At 42.6% G+C, this 17256-nt stretch overlaps 1 protein-coding gene across 7 annotated transcripts in view; it reads right to left on the bottom strand.

The window, feature by feature from the left end:
- The window catches only part of Cdk5rap2 (CDK5 regulatory subunit associated protein 2), a 183163-nt gene that overhangs the window by 162419 nt on the left and 3488 nt on the right, over positions 1 to 17256 (bottom strand). For all 7 annotated transcript variants that reach the window (XM_038334749.1, XM_038334754.2, XM_038334753.1 and 4 more), the window contains exon 3: positions 14682 to 14749. In XM_038334749.1, the coding sequence (XP_038190677.1) occupies positions 14682 to 14749 (68 nt within the window). The remainder of the gene's footprint in view (positions 1 to 14681; positions 14750 to 17256) is intronic.

The following is a 17256-nucleotide window of genomic DNA, read 5'->3' as shown; positions in this document are numbered from 1 at the left end:
AGATCTAAATATAACAAATAAAATAATATGATTATTTTTTAGACAAAAACATATAAAAGAAAATTGTTAGGCTCTAGAACAAGGCAAACAGTTCTTTAGATATAACACCGAAGGCATGATCTATAACAGAAAAAAAATCAATAAATTGGGCTTCATTAAAATTTAATACTTGCTCTGAAAAACAGTGTTAAGAGAATGAAAAGACAGCTGCACTCTGGGAGAAAATATTTGCATATCACATATCTACAGAGGAATTATATCCAGAATACATAATAGCTCTCCAAATATAACTGTAAGAAAACAACCAAAAAACCCAATTTTTCTTAGAGGAAAAAAAGGCAAAAGACTCGAGCAGAAAGTACACAGCAGAAGATATGCAGATGGTAAATAGGCACACACAAAAAATCATTTCCACATCTTTAGCTTTTAGGGAAATATAAAACTATAATAAGAGACACATCTATTGTAAGGGCTAAAACTATATTTTAATTGACAACAGCAAATGCAGAAGAAAATGAGAAGCAAGCAGAATTCTCTCTCTGTTGGATGCAAAAGGGAATGGCCACATCAATTAAGAGTTGGGCAGTTTCTGACCAAAACCTACCTTTACTAAACTTATCAATGACTCTGCAATTTTACTCCTACTCACTCTAAAGAATCAAACCTATGTTCACACAGAAACCTCAACACAGAGTTACTGCAATTGATTTCTAAGCATCAGAAGCTGGGAAGAAGTCACCAGCCCTTCCAAACCCTAATGGACAGTCACCAATACTCAGAAATAGCATTTGCAGCTACGAAATGCAGACCACGAATGGATTACAAGGACATGCCACCAGAAAAAAAGCCTGCCCCAAACATTACATTAACACATGCTTCCATGTATGTGATAATCCAGGAAACGGAAAATGATAGCAATGGAGACAACACAACAATAGTTGTCAGAGGTTGATGGCAGAGAGAGGGTTTGACCACAAAGAGGCAACACAAGAAAATTTCGTTACTATAGAACTGCTGTAAATAAATGCTGACTGCAGTGACGGTTACAAAAGCCTAGAACTGTACACTTACACACACACACAAACAGAATAAAGCTACAATCATATATATCTTAGTTATTATCAGTTACAGGAACACACCAGTTAAAATACATCCAATACTTAAACTGGTAAAATTTATTTTATATAAATTTATATTTCAATGAAGCTGAATAAGATAGACCTAGTGTACACAGTGAGTTCCAGACCACACAGAAAAATGTTATCTAACAACAACAGTAAATAAGGAAAATTGACATAATGCAACTGAAACATGGTTAAAATATGAAGAGCCAGACCTGGACTCTAGCACACCTTCACATATACATAGTCAACAAGTCTCTTTTTTTTTGGCAATTTTAAAATAATTAATGTCACATACTATTCTGTTTTTAAAGATTTATTTATGTGTGCAGTGTCTGTGTGAGTATATGAACATGTGTATACATGTATATGGAGACCCGAGGAGGACATCAGATAACCATTACTACCACTCTCTGCCTATTCCTTTGAAACTGTCTATTCCTGAACCTGGACTCAGAATGAAGCCAGAAAGCCCAACTAATGGTCCGGTCTCTGCTGACCCTGAAACCTGGGTTACGGGCATGTGCAAGACTCCTACTTTTTCATAGGTGATAGGATCCAAAGCAAAGGTTCTTAACCACTGACCCATCCTCTCCATATCCCATCTGCACTATTCTTCTTAACAAACAAAGTTTTAGGACTGGATAAATGATGAGCATATTCTAGGCGCAATGTACTTTTCAAGCTTTCTACCCTTGTGCTCTTGTTAATAATACTTAAGGTTTCAATTTTGTTACTAATAGAATAGCACAAGAAACAACTGGAAAAATCATTAAAGCCCCTTTTAAGTATTTTTTTAAAAATATAACAAAAAACATTCATTCACACAAAACTCTACCAGGCTCGATGCTTCCTGTAAAGAGAAACTTTATTCTATTACTCAGCTACCAATAAAATATTTATGGCAATTGCTTATAATTCTCCTAACAACACTTAAAAGAATACTTTTCCTATTTATAGAGATTTTTTAAGCATGAGGAAAAAGAAAATGTGCCTTCTTAAGGTCAAATAAATGTCAAAAAGTTAAATGAATAAAATTCGACACAAACATCATCTTTCTGGCCAGCTGACCAGTCAGCTCTCGGTCTAGCATCACTTGCCTCAAGTTTTCTCTGGCTGGTGTTTCCGCATACCCGCTTTTATCCCCATCTTAGCAAGACTGTGCTGCCACACTGGCCATTAACCTTTCAACCCACCATACCTCAGAGAGAACATGTCTATCTCATGCATACTTGTTGAAACACGGGAGAGAACTAGAACACAGACTGGATTCTTGTGTCAAGGAAACACAGCCTCGCTGTCTTCAGTCAGACAGATCTGCTCGTGCTACTCTCCTGCTTAAACTCTCATTGCTTCTTTTGTTTTGTTTTTTATTTCTGTTTTCCCATCACTCTTACATTCAAATATGTTCAAAGTGATGTATGACCTGGCTTCTGTCCACCTTACCAGACACACACATTCACACAGGTTTTTCAGAAAATAATTCAAACTATAACAGTGCTTTCCTTGTGCATAATTTCCCCCTCTATGAGAAACAAACTCTAGGGGTAGGAGGGCTTGATGTGGAAGAACTGAAAACTGCTTATCATGAAAGAGGAATAAACGCTCCAAAATATAAAACCCACAAACTATGACTTAGAAACAGTGCTCAAAAGTAATCTAACACTAGGGCTGCATCGGCCACAGTCCAGCCCTCAGAAGCTCACACTGCTGGGAATGACAGTCATTTTAAATGAGAGGATCCTATTTGCAAGATCTGCCTCTAGGAGACTCTGGTTCTCTCCTGCTCCCACTTCCATCAAAGCCTTGGTTGACCGGGCAGTGGTGGAGCATGCATTTAATTCCAGCACCCGGGACTCGGAGTCAAAGTCAGGTGGATCTCTGTGAATTCAAAGCCAGACTGGTCTACAAGAGCTAGTTCCTAGACAGTCTCCAAGGTTACAGAGAAACGCTGTCTCAAAAAACAAAACAAACAAACAAAAAAGCCTTGGAGGGCTGCAAGCTCCAACCAAAGGAAAAAAAAAAGTCAAATGTACAAAAAACAAAAAACAAAACAAAAAAACAAGGTTACCTCAGTAGAAAAATAAAGTACCTCCCTCTGACTGTTTCCTGACTTGCCAGACCTCCAAGACCAAGGCCACTCTACCATGTCATTCCTTCAGACCAAGGGCTTTGGGATCATAGGAACCCACTCTGCCTCTGCTCGTAAGTTGTGTGACCTTGGGAAGATTACTTCGCGTCGAGTCACTGGTTGGCTCATCTATAAAATCAGAACAAAATCAATTACCTTGAAGGGATGTTGTGACAGCTAAACGAGCTAAGCACCTGGCAGAGCCGAGCACTTAGCAATCGGTAAACAGGGCAGAGCTTTTAGAAGGAGCCATTTCTCACTGCAGCCCTCCACAAGCACAGCTTTGGGTTAACATAATTTTTGTATCCTCCTTGCATGTACAAAAGCTGTCATATCTCACCAAGGCATAACGAAGCGTATGCCCTCTTGTTTCCCAAACTTCATCTCTGGTGAGCACTACTGTGTATAAGAATGTTCTGCCAACAGCATCAAATGAGTTAGTGAAATGAGGAGATGCTTTAGAATTTGTTTCTGATGCCAATACACTCCCTAGAGTCTTCCAACCATCAAGAACAGTTTCCCAGGCAAATATCTACTTATTCACAAACAAAACTGCAGCAGAATATGATCTTAAAACTGGATCCCAGCCAAGTATGGTAGCTCAGGCCAACAATCCTACTACTCAGCCATCTGAAGCTAGGAAATCACAGTGCGTTACAGGCTAGCCTGGACAACACAGAAAGTGCCTCAGATATGTGACTGCAGAGAAAAAAACCTGTCTCAAAACAAAACAAAACCAAACAACTGAGGGCTGGAAAGGTGACTCAGTGGTTAAGGGCATGTACTGCTCTTCCAGAAGACCCGTGTGAGAGTCCCAGCAGCCACATCATACAGCACACAACTGCCACTAACTCCAACTCCGAGGGAATCCGCACATCCTTAAACACACACACACACACACACACACACACACACACAATTTTAATAAAATTAATCCTAAAAAAGAAGCTGGTTTAAAAATAACTGAGTAACATATGGAGCATAACCACCTCATCAGTCAGTTCTCTGCAAGTGATTTCCAGTCCCACAAATAACCATTTACAGCATCAGAGCACAGGTAAGACTGTAGATTCCCCTGCTTTCATGTAATATTACACTGTAGGTATGTTTCATGTGGTTACAGAGCTAAACATGTTTATCACTTTATTTAAGATTGTATACAAGTATTTTGCCTGCATGTGTGTCTATGCACTATGTGTGTGATAATGATCACTTTAAAAGATTACACTAGGACTGGGGAGATAGTTCAGTCAGTTACAAAGCTTGCTTGTTATGCAAACATAAAGATCCAAGTCTGACCCCCATTACCCATTTAAAGCAGCCATGGGTGGCAGTGTAAGCCTGTAATCCTACACTACAGAGGTAAAGACAGGAGAATTCCTGGCACTTGCTGGCTAAATCCCTAATTGCCAGGTTTGGAGGGAGACTTTTGTCTCAAAATGTAGGTGGAAAGAATTTGAAAAAGGCATTCAGTGACAAGCTCTGAACTTTACATACGCATATACACACGAACACACACTGATACACACAAACGTGTATCCCCCTACACACAGAGACAGTTTAAAGTTTCGGTGACATCAGTGAGATTCAATTACTCAGCAGTACTCTACTTAGCATTCATGGCTTCCTGCACTGTGGATTCACAATCTGAAAAGTAAGGTCTAAACTCAAACCAGGCTCACAGGCAAGTCATTTCATCTTTGCAAACACCACTTCCTCATTTATAAAATAGCCTCAAAACAAGCTTGGGCCAAAGAGTCAGAGACGGCAAATGTAAAATATAATTTCCCTTGTTCCCAATTTTTCACAATTATACACAATATGGCAAGAAATAGCTTCGCTTTTTCTTTCCCTTCCAGTGGGTTGGTTGTTTAGGATAAATTTCCCCAAAATGGATTATTGGGCTCAAGAGTAATTTTAATTTTATAACTATCAAAATATCTTTCCAAATGGCCTTCACAAAGATTGTAGAAATTTAGACTGCCCAGCCAACCATCTGGCCAGGTTTTTGGAGGGCACGGCCAGGACATGCAGGAGTATGGGAACTCAGAAGGCTCAATCTAGGCCTTGCCACTCCACAAATGTCTGTGCCCAACAATTAGCAGTGAAAAGCCAAAACTGACTCCTGGATACTGCAAAGACCCATGTCATACAGGTAAGTCCACAGAGAATGGCTGAGACCTCGCCCTGCATGCCCTAGGCTTGGCTGCTTTCACCTGTCTGGATCCTAGCAGGTTCTTCTGCTGCTGCCTTGCTCAAAATCTTCCCACTCTTAGACTCATCTCGGTTTCGTTTCTGCTCTTTTTCCTGTCACTCTGGAAAAAGTCACATTTACATGCTCCATCCTCATTACAATCTGTCTCCCTCTAGCTGTGCTATCTCCATTCATTTTATTAATAACTACCATAGAGAAACCATTTGTTGAAGACCTAAATGCGAGGCACTGTGTTCACCACAAGTTTATTAGATAAATACTAAGCTTCCCATTTTACAGAAGAAGCAATCAAAATCTAGTGGTTCAGTATGTCATGCAGCTACTCATTCAATCAACATATGCCTGCTAAAAGTCTACTATTTTATTTGGTTCAATGTTTAGTACAAGACAGAAAGTGATACATGTTAGCAAATATGCAAAGACAGGAGGCTGAGGGATTGCTAGGAGATAAAACACAGAACTGGGACACAGCATTAGGGATAACCTTTCTAACCAATTCAAACTAAAATTTAGACATGAAGGTCCAGACAAGCAAGAAAAGGGAGACACAGTGTCCTAGGCCAGTGTGGAGCAGCTGTGACGGCCCCTGACACGGGAAGAAGCTGGGTGTGGTGGTAAAAAGCAGTTTGTGGGATGGAGCACTGTGGGACACAGAGACAAGAACATGCTGAACACCAAGAATCAAGGAACTGACCATCACATTGGGCAGGACCTCGAGGGCCATGGCCAGAACTTAGAAACTTTATTCCAAGGTCAAGGAAACACAAGGGGACCAGCAGAAAATAGAATCTGGTATGCAGAACGTAAGGCAGTGGATAGCAACCCTCACCTTACGGCAGACTTCAGCAGTCTGGACATCATGCTAGGTTCTTCCTATACCAGGGCTCAAAAACTGCTACACAACCCTGAAATACCTCACTGGCTTCACTTTCACAGGACATTCTGGAAGTCACCCCTATGGGACCTCCAGTCGGTAGTCAACAAATGAGACGGAAAACCGATGTTTTGTCACCATAAATCCATGCTGGTTCCATGGATTTTAAGCTGTCAGGCTGCAGACATGGGGTGAAGGACAAGGGGGCTGCTCCCCAGTGACAAATGACCTGTAGCACAGGTATTACGAGGCAACTTTCAAGATAGGAACCCTGCCAATCAGATTAGCCACTCAAATCTGACCAACTGTGTCAGCTGAGGCCAAACTTTTCAACAAGTAGAAATAAGGGTTTAGACCAAGGGACTCCAGTACCTCAAGGAGATCAGTATGAGGAAAAGCAACTTTCAACCTCAGTACCCAGTTTCTTCCAATTCCTTGAGAAGACACAAGTGGAAGTCGGGCCTACTCTGGGGTCTATTGTTGGCTGCATGTGATTTTGATTTAAAGCTTGGGCATCCAGAACTCTCATTTCCAGTCATTCATCCCCCCAAGAAAAATTACACAAATATAAAAGGACAATATGCACAAAGGATACTGTACTGTCTCATATGTAACTACTATAAATGAGAAACCAGAAGGTCCTATCAGAGAAAATTATGGTCCAACACACCCAGTGGAATACACGTCCCTCTCTGATGCTTTCATGACAAACAACTGAAACGCAAACTACTCCTGCCACTCTCTGCCAAAACCTAGAGGTGAACTAGTCTATGCAAACCAGATGTAGGGTCTTCCTCACTCATCCATAATCCTTTTTTTTTTCTTCTTTTTTGTTCCAGTTTTCAGAGACAGGGCTTCTCTGTAGCTTTGGGGCCTATCATGAAACTAGCTCTTGTAGACGATGCTGGCCACAAACTCACAGAAACCCACCTGCTTCTGCCTCCCAAGTACTGGGATTAAGAGTGTGCCTCACCACCCCTGGCCATAATCATTTTTTTAAGGGACAATATGTCTAGTCCAGGTCCCAGCAGACAAACACAGGCCTTCACAAAATGCTGACTTCACCAAGTCCTGTTTGATCCAAAGACCCTAGTATACAACATCTGGGAAGCCAAAGTCAGGCTTTCAGTAAACTAAATTTCTTTGCTGACTTCTCGCCTAAGGGCTTTCATGTGTACAGCTGACTTTATCACCCATCAATACAGACAGCATGTGACCAGGTACCAGTTTCAGTACACAAATGAAGGAACCTGGTTTTCACATCAGTTTTTCTACAATACCATGAAACAATCAGGAAGACCTTGTGCCAGAATGGCAGGGATCAAAGTCTCTGGGTTTGCAGCCCCTGGCTTGTCAAATGACCAGAGGTCCTCTAGCTGTACAGCTATGACCACGCTCTCCACTCATCTCTCTTCTGATGCTCCCACCCGCTCTCTGCATCTCTCTTTTGATGCTCCCACCCGCTCTCTGCATCTCTCTTTTGAGGCTCCCACCCACTCTCTGCATCTCTCTTCTGGTGTGCCACCCACTCTCTGCATCTCTCTTCTGGTGCTCCCACCCACTCTCTGCATCTCTCTTCTGGTGCTCCCACCCACTCTCTGCATCTCTCTTCTGGTGCTCCCACCCACTCTCTGCATCTCTCTTCTGGTGCTCCCACCCGCTCTCTGCATATCTCTTCTGGTGCTCCTGCCTCGCTCTCTGCATCTCTCTGCTCCTGCTGCGATCCCGCTCTCCACTCATCTCTCTGCTTGTGCTCCCACCCACTCTCTGCATCTCTGGCCTCTATGAGAAGACCTCACTCTCCACATCCTCCCTCCTCACCCCATGTTCTGACCTCACTCTCCATATCTCTCAGCTCATGATTCGACTGTACTCTCCACATCTCTGGCTTCTAAGCCTGGTACCCACTCTGCATTTATCTCTTCCATACCCTAGGGTCTGGCCCTGCTCCTTCTGTACCTGTCCTCTCAGGTCTCCTTTAACCCTTTAACCTTGCCACTACCCTTGTCCCCCACAAAACTCTACACCTTACATTCACAGTGTTGGGTAATCTTTTAAAAGCACAGTTTCTGGCCACTTACATCCCTGTCTATCACTGGTCCGCTTTCTGATGGAGGAGTGTTTATGTGTTACTTTCATTATTAATAAAGAAAACTGCCTTGGCCCTTTAAGAGAACAGAAAATTAGGTAGGCGGAGTAGACAGAACAGAATGCTGGGTAGCAGGAGTTTGGGAGACGCTTCAGGCATTCGCCATAGTGAGACTCCATGCTGCTGCTCTCCGAGATGGACGCAGGTTAAGATCTCTCCTGGTAAGCCACAACTCGTGGTGCTACCCAGATTACTAAATATGGGTTAAAGCAAGATGTGAGAATTAGCCAATAAGAGGCTACAGATAATGGGCCAGGCAGTGTTTAAAAGAATACAGTTTCCGTGTAATTATTTTGGGTAAAGCTAGCCGGCGGCGGGTGGCCGGACAGGTTGGCGCCCAACGCTCCAACGTGGTGACTAAATCCACGTAAAAACCTGAAAAAGCTTTAAATAAAGGAGAGAGAGAGTTTAACACAGCTTTTTGCTGTTTGCCTGGACGTGCCGTAGAGAGATTTCCTGTTTCGGCAATAGCGACAGAGAAAAAGCTGAGTCATTTTAAAACGCAGCTTCCTGGTGCTGTGCTGCCAGGGCGAACTCTGGCTTTAAAGCATTTCAGTGGCTTTTATGGACTGGATGTTTGTGTGCCTACTTGGGATCGGAAAGAAAGTGCTCTGAGACCATGCCAATGGCTCGCTGCTCCCCGCCTGCACCTGGGCAGATGGCAGAATCAGGCTTAGGCGAGCGGGAGAGCATGGTGGATTTCTGCCTATGTTTCCAGGCTGCGCGGTGCTCTGCGCGTCAGATTTGGCTGTAACTTGGATGAAAAGAGTTTCTGTGCTGCACGCTCAGTCTCAGAATTAAACTTCTGAGTGTGGCTCCAATGTGGACTGCTGTGTGCCTGAAACTGTGTGCGGCTCAGGGGCACCAAATGACTGAGGCAGGAGCGGCTCTGGCTCTGCTCCACCATGTTGAACTGTGCTGACCTCAGTCAGGATCTATTGTAATTACCATGATAACAGCGCAGTTAAGGTTTAGGCTTGGCTGGAAACAGGCGGTACTGTATTACCTCTACATGGCGCAACTTAAGTTTTTAAGAAGTGGTTAACATTTTAAGAAATGCTCCTGGATAGTAAAAAATTACAGATTCACAATAGGACAGATTCAGACATAGAAGACCCCCATATGGGTCACAATGTTGGATGACTGTACGTAGGCTTGAGAGAGAGAAAAAAATAAATATATAGAGAATAAAGTTAATGCCTTAAAAAAGGGGTAAAGTCTTTAAAGAGACAGAATAAAGTAAAGTGATAGAGTGAAAATAAGCCACGTAAAAATGGAAAATTCACAGAGAGTCTGGATTATGTATTTTATTGTGTTTTCTTTGAAATTTTTGACTGTAAAGGAGCTAAATACAGAGAGACATTTCATTATATGGGCTGCCAGTCTAGACCAGAATGGACATTTTAATGGTATGACTTCAGGATTTGGATCTAAGAACATGATACTTTGGAAAAGAGTTTCTTCTTTTGTTTTCACAGAGGACGAGACTCTGTGGATTGCTTCTATCCCAGTATGGTATGATAGACCACGCCCTCCTGAAAGGTTGCTGTGAACATCTTCAAAAAATTACTTCACTCAACTGCCAACTGAGAGGAACCTAGCACACAGGTTACACCATGAAAGACCTAAATAACAGCGCCCCCATTCAGCAGGAAGCAGTTTGGAGAGAAAAAACTGCGCCCATTTTCCCAAATATTGTTTATAAATGTTCTTTTACATTTAAAGGGGGATATGATATAGAGATGAATAATTTGCAATGGTATAGATTTTAAGGTCAATTTTGTTATATGTATATGTATTTCTGATCTTGATTAAGCTATTGTGATTGTAGTTCATTTTAAAAACTGTAATGTATAATTAGGAAATATAGGTTGTTAATGGATAATCATTGATAATAGTTAAGCTTGTAGTCATGTTATTAGATTTTCTAGATATGTAGAGATATATTTCAGTTAGATAGACATTCTTCATATCTTTCAAAGACTGCAGAATATGGCATTTAATGTTTTAATAACTTAGGGTTTTTCATGACAATGAGACACGTCTGCTCCTGGCAGCACCAATCTACTTCGAGAGGAAGATGGGCATCGAAGAGGCTACTTATGGAGTTTGTTAGCCATTTGGGCAAGAAACTGCTCTTGGCTGGACTGTTCCATAAACTGGACACAAAGAACCCGCAGAGAGAGGACTGCTGAACTTGCCTAAAGGTGAGATGGTCTTTTGGGGTTCCTGATTCATTAAAGAGTCTGCGAGACGTTCTGCAGGACACAGCAGAAAGTGACTGAACTGTCTTTGGAATTTCCTGCTTCATGAAAATGTCTGCTGGATACTTATGGGCCTGTAGGCTGAAGATGGATGCCCCAACAGTACAGAGGAACTTTGGGTGACTGTCCAGGCAGCGAGTTGTCTCTGTCATTTCTAGAGTTTTATAAGTTACTTATTTCTTGTTTACTTAGGTAGCATTATATCCTTCTGGAGTCTTTGATGGAGTTGAAGAATAAATAGATAGTTATAGCTTTCCTTAGTTATGATAAAAGATAAAATAGATTTAAATATTGTAACTGTAATACTTGCTTGATAACTGTTTTGTTACATGTAATTTTACTATGTTAAAGTTAAAGCCTTTCTTTTTTGTTTAAACAGAAAAAGGGGAAATGATGGAGGAGTGTTTATGTGTTACTTTCATTATTAATAAAGAAAACTGCCTTGGCCCTTTAAGAGAACAGAAAATTAGGTAGGCGGAGTAGACAGAACAGAATGCTGGGTAGCAGGAGTTTGGGAGACGCTTCAGGCATTCGCCATAGTGAGACTCCATGCTGCTGCTCTCCGAGATGGACGCAGGTTAAGATCTCTCCTGGTAAGCCACAACTCGTGGTGCTACCCAGATTACTAAATATGGGTTAAAGCAAGATGTGAGAATTAGCCAATAAGAGGCTACAGATAATGGGCCAGGCAGTGTTTAAAAGAATACAGTTTCCGTGTAATTATTTTGGGTAAAGCTAGCCGGCGGCGGGTGGCCGGACGCAGCCCCGCCGATTCACACAACACCTTTCACCTTGAAGAAAAAGTCAGCAGTGTAACAGTCAAGAAACATTCTGCCTTCCTACTTCTAGGCTATATTTCCTTGAGATAGCCTCATTCTGAAAATACATTCTCACACTTTCCTGACTTTATTAACATGCTCTCTCAAAGCTGTATATGTATCTTTAAATTCATAGTATTCTCCAAGCCCAGGTCACTTACTCAACTGCTATCTGTCCCTGGTATCTACAGTGCCCACACAGCACCTTATGCTTATGCACTCACTGCATCACCAAACTATCTTCCTGTCCATCTTTCCAACCAGATCATAACATGGAAACCCAGGATAGAACCCATTGCAGATTCCCCAACCTGACAGACAACCTGGCTTGCCTATGTGAAACTGTGTACTGAACAGATAAACTCTGAGAGAAGCACAAGCAGATCAATGTCTCACTAATCCCTAGATAAATGCACCTGCTGATGCTCACACAGTAGTCACCCAAGACTAGAACAAGAAAAGCAGGAGTCTCCCTTTTAACTCAAAATGATTCTGCCTCTCTTTCATATGCATGTCCCTTTAAATCTCACTTTAGATGCCAAGTTCTTCTCCTAGAGGCATCTCCCAGAAAGCCCAGAGTGCCACCACAAAATGTAGCTCAGACCAAATGAAATTTTTCAGTGACTTATAAAGACCTGCAAGGGAGACAGTGAGAACAGGATGGTCATTTCAACTTCAGCTGCAAAATTTCCTCTCGAAAAATGCTACAATAAAAAATATTAATGCCATAAAAACCTAACAGCAGCCAAAGGACCACAGTCATAAAGGAAAAACATAAATTCTAAAACATATTGGCATAGAAAGCTCTCCTTCACCTTCCAGAAAAATGAGATTTTGGCCATCAAGAACAGTCTGAGCAAGAGAAACTTCAATCACAAGGCAGGGCTGAGAAAAATGACAGTAATAAGACGAGAAGGAGAAGGAGGGCCACCTGACACATGGATGTACTCAATGACAGAGGCATCATCCTCCTAACAGCCCATCTGAAAGGAGAAGAAAGAAAGGGAGGCTAAGCCGCTGGCCAAAAGTCACCAGCAAAAAGGCATCAAGAGACAGTCTATGTGGAGAAGCTGTGGTCCTTAGTAAGGTCCTTTGAGAACCCCACCACACCCCCAAGCCTCGGTATCGCTTATGTATCTTAAATAGGGTAGGCAGGATTGTTTAGGGTACAAAAGACAGGTGTGAAGCCAAAATTATACAATGCTGTTAAATTTCCTCATCGGATAATGAAATTTAAAACCATGTTCTTCAACAATAAATAATAACTGTTGATCTTGCAAAGTTGCTCCAATATTATGAGGAACTTCATATTTAAAGTGACCAAGCTCGGAGCCAGAGACTAATAAACAGCAGTTATTATTACTCTTACAATCAAAGAGGAACAAGCCTTTAACAGGAGAGCATATTTTAATTATACACGATGTAAAACAATCAGATCCCATTCAGTTCAGCTCCCAGACCCACAGCATAAAAGCGCATGTACAGCTGAAATTATAACAACTCTAAGCTCAAAAATGACTTGTTTCCATTAGAGATCTGACAAGCCATTTCTTCAATTGGTCACTGGTGGTTTGCAGATAACTATTAGCAGTAATGAGTATGCTAAATTAAATCAAGAGACAGCACCACTCTGTTCTGCAGAGACGACTGGGGAGAGAAAGACATAATTGTAGGCGTCCTTCTCTCTGCATCCGCCATCTTCTCGCTGACAAATATCTCCTGTGTCTTGCATAGTATGGATTTCATTTGGTTACAAATGAAGAAGAGTTTAATTCTTCCCATGATGAATGAGAGTGTTGAGCAGGTAACTTGTTAAAGAGAATTGGAATTTGGAAAATAACCTTAGTTTCCTGTTACTTGGCAACAACCTCCTCTGCTAACAAATGAAAGGTAACAATGTTGGAAGTCACTGAGCATCAATGCCAAACCTGTCACCAGTAATCCATTCCATGGCAATTACAACACAGCACTGGGTACAGGCTACCCATGCTCCATTCACCAGCCGCAAAGTATACAAAATGAAAGGGGAGGGGCAATGCAGCAGAACAACAATGCTTAAGTGAACTCAGGCAGTGGAGCTCCTGTTATGCAGGCATCAGGACCTGAATCTAAATCCCCAGCAATCAAAAAGGAAGGAAGGAAGAAGGAAGGAAGGAAGGAAGGAAGGAAGGAAGGAAGGAAGGAAGGAAGGAAGGAAGGACGGACGGACGGACGGACGGAAGGAAAGAAGGAATGAAGGAAAGGAAAGAAGGAAGGAAGGAAGGAAGGAAGGAAGGAAGGAAGGAAGGAAGGAAGGAAGGAAGGACGGATGAAAGAAACAAACAAACAAACAAACAAACAAACCTGGGCAGGGCCAGGCATGCCTATGAGCCCAGCACTGGGAGGAGCAGAGATGTCCTAAATTATTGCATTACAGATACTGAAAATCCTTGGATTTTGCTGGCCAGCCAGTCAACCTGCCAGCCCAGCTGCAAAAGTTCAGTCTCAAGGGAATAAGGCAGACAGTGACAAAAGAAAATGACTGCCATCTTGCTCTGGCCTTGACATACAACCACACAGACACACACATTAGCATACTGAACATGCATGCACTACACAACACAGCATACACATACCACACACTCAAGTAGATTAAAATAAACCTTAAAAGAATATGAATTTGAATCCCAGTTCTGATTCTTATAAATTTATTATCTGACCATAAATCAATCTCTCCTATTCTGAGAACTCCTTTTTAAAATTGCTAATAGAAAATACCTCATGAGTTGTAGCAAAAACCAAGGAGGACTTATAAATCATGTGCCTATGATAGTGCCAGCTACACTTCACTGAATAATACGGCAACACTCTCATCTTTAGGACACCAGAAAAAAACCAATTACCTGTCAGAACCTAACAGAACCTTTATGAAAGGCTGGTTGTGTGGACATGTAAACACCCCCTCATATAAGGCCCAGGCCACGAAAGCCCCACCACATGGCCTATATCACCCCTCCCCCGCCTCTGGCATAACTCAAACAGTTCTCAAGAAACAGTTCTCTCTAGTATGGCTACATGGTGACAGCAGACATGACTTCTTAGAGGAGGATGATTTGGATTCTTCACTTACATTTTCAAAGTCCTTCATGTTCCAGGCTCTGGTAGGCCAGACCTTTTCTTCTGACATGTTTGGGAGCACTTTAGAAAGGCAAACAGACAAAATCGTTAGTGTATTCAGGCTGCCCAGCATCCCTAGAGGGGCCAAGAGCAGGAGAGAAAATCAGAAGAGCACTCAGTGTACACAGGCACTTTTTGCTTGCTGGCATTTACAGATTCAAATCAGTAATTACTACATTCTCAGTATCGGCAAAATACCTACATTGATTGCAATATAGCCACATATGCCAAGGGGATGAACCCCAGAAATACATGGGTCATGTGACAAAGTAGACAGTCCTGACCTGTGCCAAAATGACTCAGCAGCATAGCTGGCAAACTCTTTCTTAAAACAACAATGGAGACTGCGACTTGTAGGCCACACAACCTAAAATCTGTCATGGCTACTCAACAGAAATAATGAAAATAAATATATATAATGCTCAGAGGATGGAGTAACCCAGGAAAGTCAAAGAAGGTAGTGAGTTTTGAGCTGAGTTTTAAGTTGCCAGCAGGCAGTGGTGGGCAGAGGAGAGAACAGAAAACCCCAGGCACAGACAACTGTGGGCAGAGACAGTGCAGACTCCTATGTCCCTAATAAGGGCACAGGGTTTCTCTTCTGTCCTCAGCTGGTGCTCAGCTATGCCTGTTAGAGAAGCTCATGCCGTCCTTCCACTACCTCAGGCCAATGCCAACTCTCAGTTCCAGTGTCCAATCTCTCAGCCAATGCTCATCTAACTCCCTTCCTCCCCGACCCTTCTCACAGCACCTAACACATCTCTGTTGACAACCTGGATCAAATTGTTTATCAGAGTAACTTCTTATCTCTCTGTTCTCAGTCTATAGGCAATGACATTCCAAGCTGAATCCCAGTGCTTGGCCAGACTCTAGCAAGAAGACAAGTACAGCTGGGCTGAATTAAGGGCAAGCTTCACAACTTTCTGTTTATCAAATGTTTTGTTTCAAGTAAAAGTCAACGGGTCGCAAAGGAAAACCTAGGGACAACATATTAAGCCATATCATTCCCTAGAAATAAATCTTCTTATTCTCATTCTGTCTGCTCCAAAAGCTTCTTTTTGCATTTATCTCCTGACTGTAGAGAAAAGAAAAAAAAAAGAAAAGAAAAAAACATCATGAGTCAAAATATTTCTAAAAAAATTCAGCAAGGGCCCTGCTCCCATGTCCACCCTTGTGTCTGAGGTGGCCTTGGAATACCAGGTATCCCTGTTTCAGTGCTGAGGAGTTTCATCCAGACGGGTGAGTGTGTGCTATCCAGGGGCAGACTTCCCCGGAAGAGAGCACAACCCTCCTACACCAGCTCTTGCTGCAGGGCTTCTGTGTTTCATGTGACCCTGCCCTGCCCCCACGTCTGCCCTTGTGTCTGAGGAGGCCTTGGAATACCAGGTATACCTTGGAATACCAAGACACCAAGACTCTCCTGGCTCCATTTGAAGGAAGAGATGAGCAGGAGCCAATGCAAGAATTCCTCCAACAACATAAAACGCAACATGACATCACCAGAAACCAGGGATCACGAAACAAGAACTGAACACCCTACTCCAGAAGAAATAGAAGAAATCGATTTTAAACAGAATGTTATGAAAATATTAGAGGGGGGGGCCTGGAGAGATGGCTCAGTGGTTAAGAGACCCACATTGGAGCACTGGACTGAGGTCCCAAGGTCCTAAAGAGGAGCAGAAGGAAGGAGAACATGAGCAAGGAAGTCAGGACCGCGAGGGGTGCGTTCACCCATTGAGACGGTGGGACACATCTAATGGGAGATCACCAAGGCCAGTTGGAATGGGACTGATGGAGCATGTGACCAAAGCCAACTCTTTGAATGTGGCTGAAGGTGGAGGCTGACTGAGAAGCCAAGGACAATGGCGCTGGGCTTTGATTCTACTGCATGTACGGGCTCTGTGGGTGCCTAGTCAGTTTGGATGCTCACCTTCCTGGACCTGGGGGGAGTTGGGAAGACCTTGGACTTCCCATAGTGTAGGGAACCCTGACTGCTCTTTGGCATGGAGAAGGAGGGAGTGGGGGTGTGGGTGGAGGGGAGGGGTGGGAAGTGGGAGGAGGAAAGGAGATGGAAATTTTTAATAAAAATAAATAAAAAAGATAGTATCTTCCCAAAAAAAATTCAGCAAGGAATATTATTAGCACTACCTACTCAGACACTTAGGAAGGCACATACTTCTTCCAGAATAGAAATGATTCAGAAGGCAAAACCAGACTCGCATAATTCAGTGGGATGCAGTCTCCCATAATCCAGCATGAACATAACATGTTGCAGATTTATAAACGAACACCTCAGATAGTTTGAGCAGCTACTTCCAGAGGCTAGACCTCAGCCAGAAGCCTGATACAAAACTCTGGTACAATGACAGACAGCTGCTCTCTTGGGCCTCGAACATTCAGCAGTAGAAACCAACAGAACCCTGCTGTCCAAGGTGGTCCAGCCTCCCCGCAGCTATTCATTAACAGGAAGTAAATTCGACTCTAAGGACTGCTCTGGTCCATGTTTATGAAGAAGATTAGGTGCAAATCAC

Source organism: Arvicola amphibius, chromosome 6 (assembly GCF_903992535.2).
Source record: "Arvicola amphibius chromosome 6, mArvAmp1.2, whole genome shotgun sequence".
NCBI lineage: Eukaryota > Metazoa > Chordata > Mammalia > Rodentia > Cricetidae > Arvicola > Arvicola amphibius.
The sequence above is the reverse complement of the archived record's forward strand: the minus strand, read 5'-3'. Positions and strand labels throughout refer to the sequence as shown.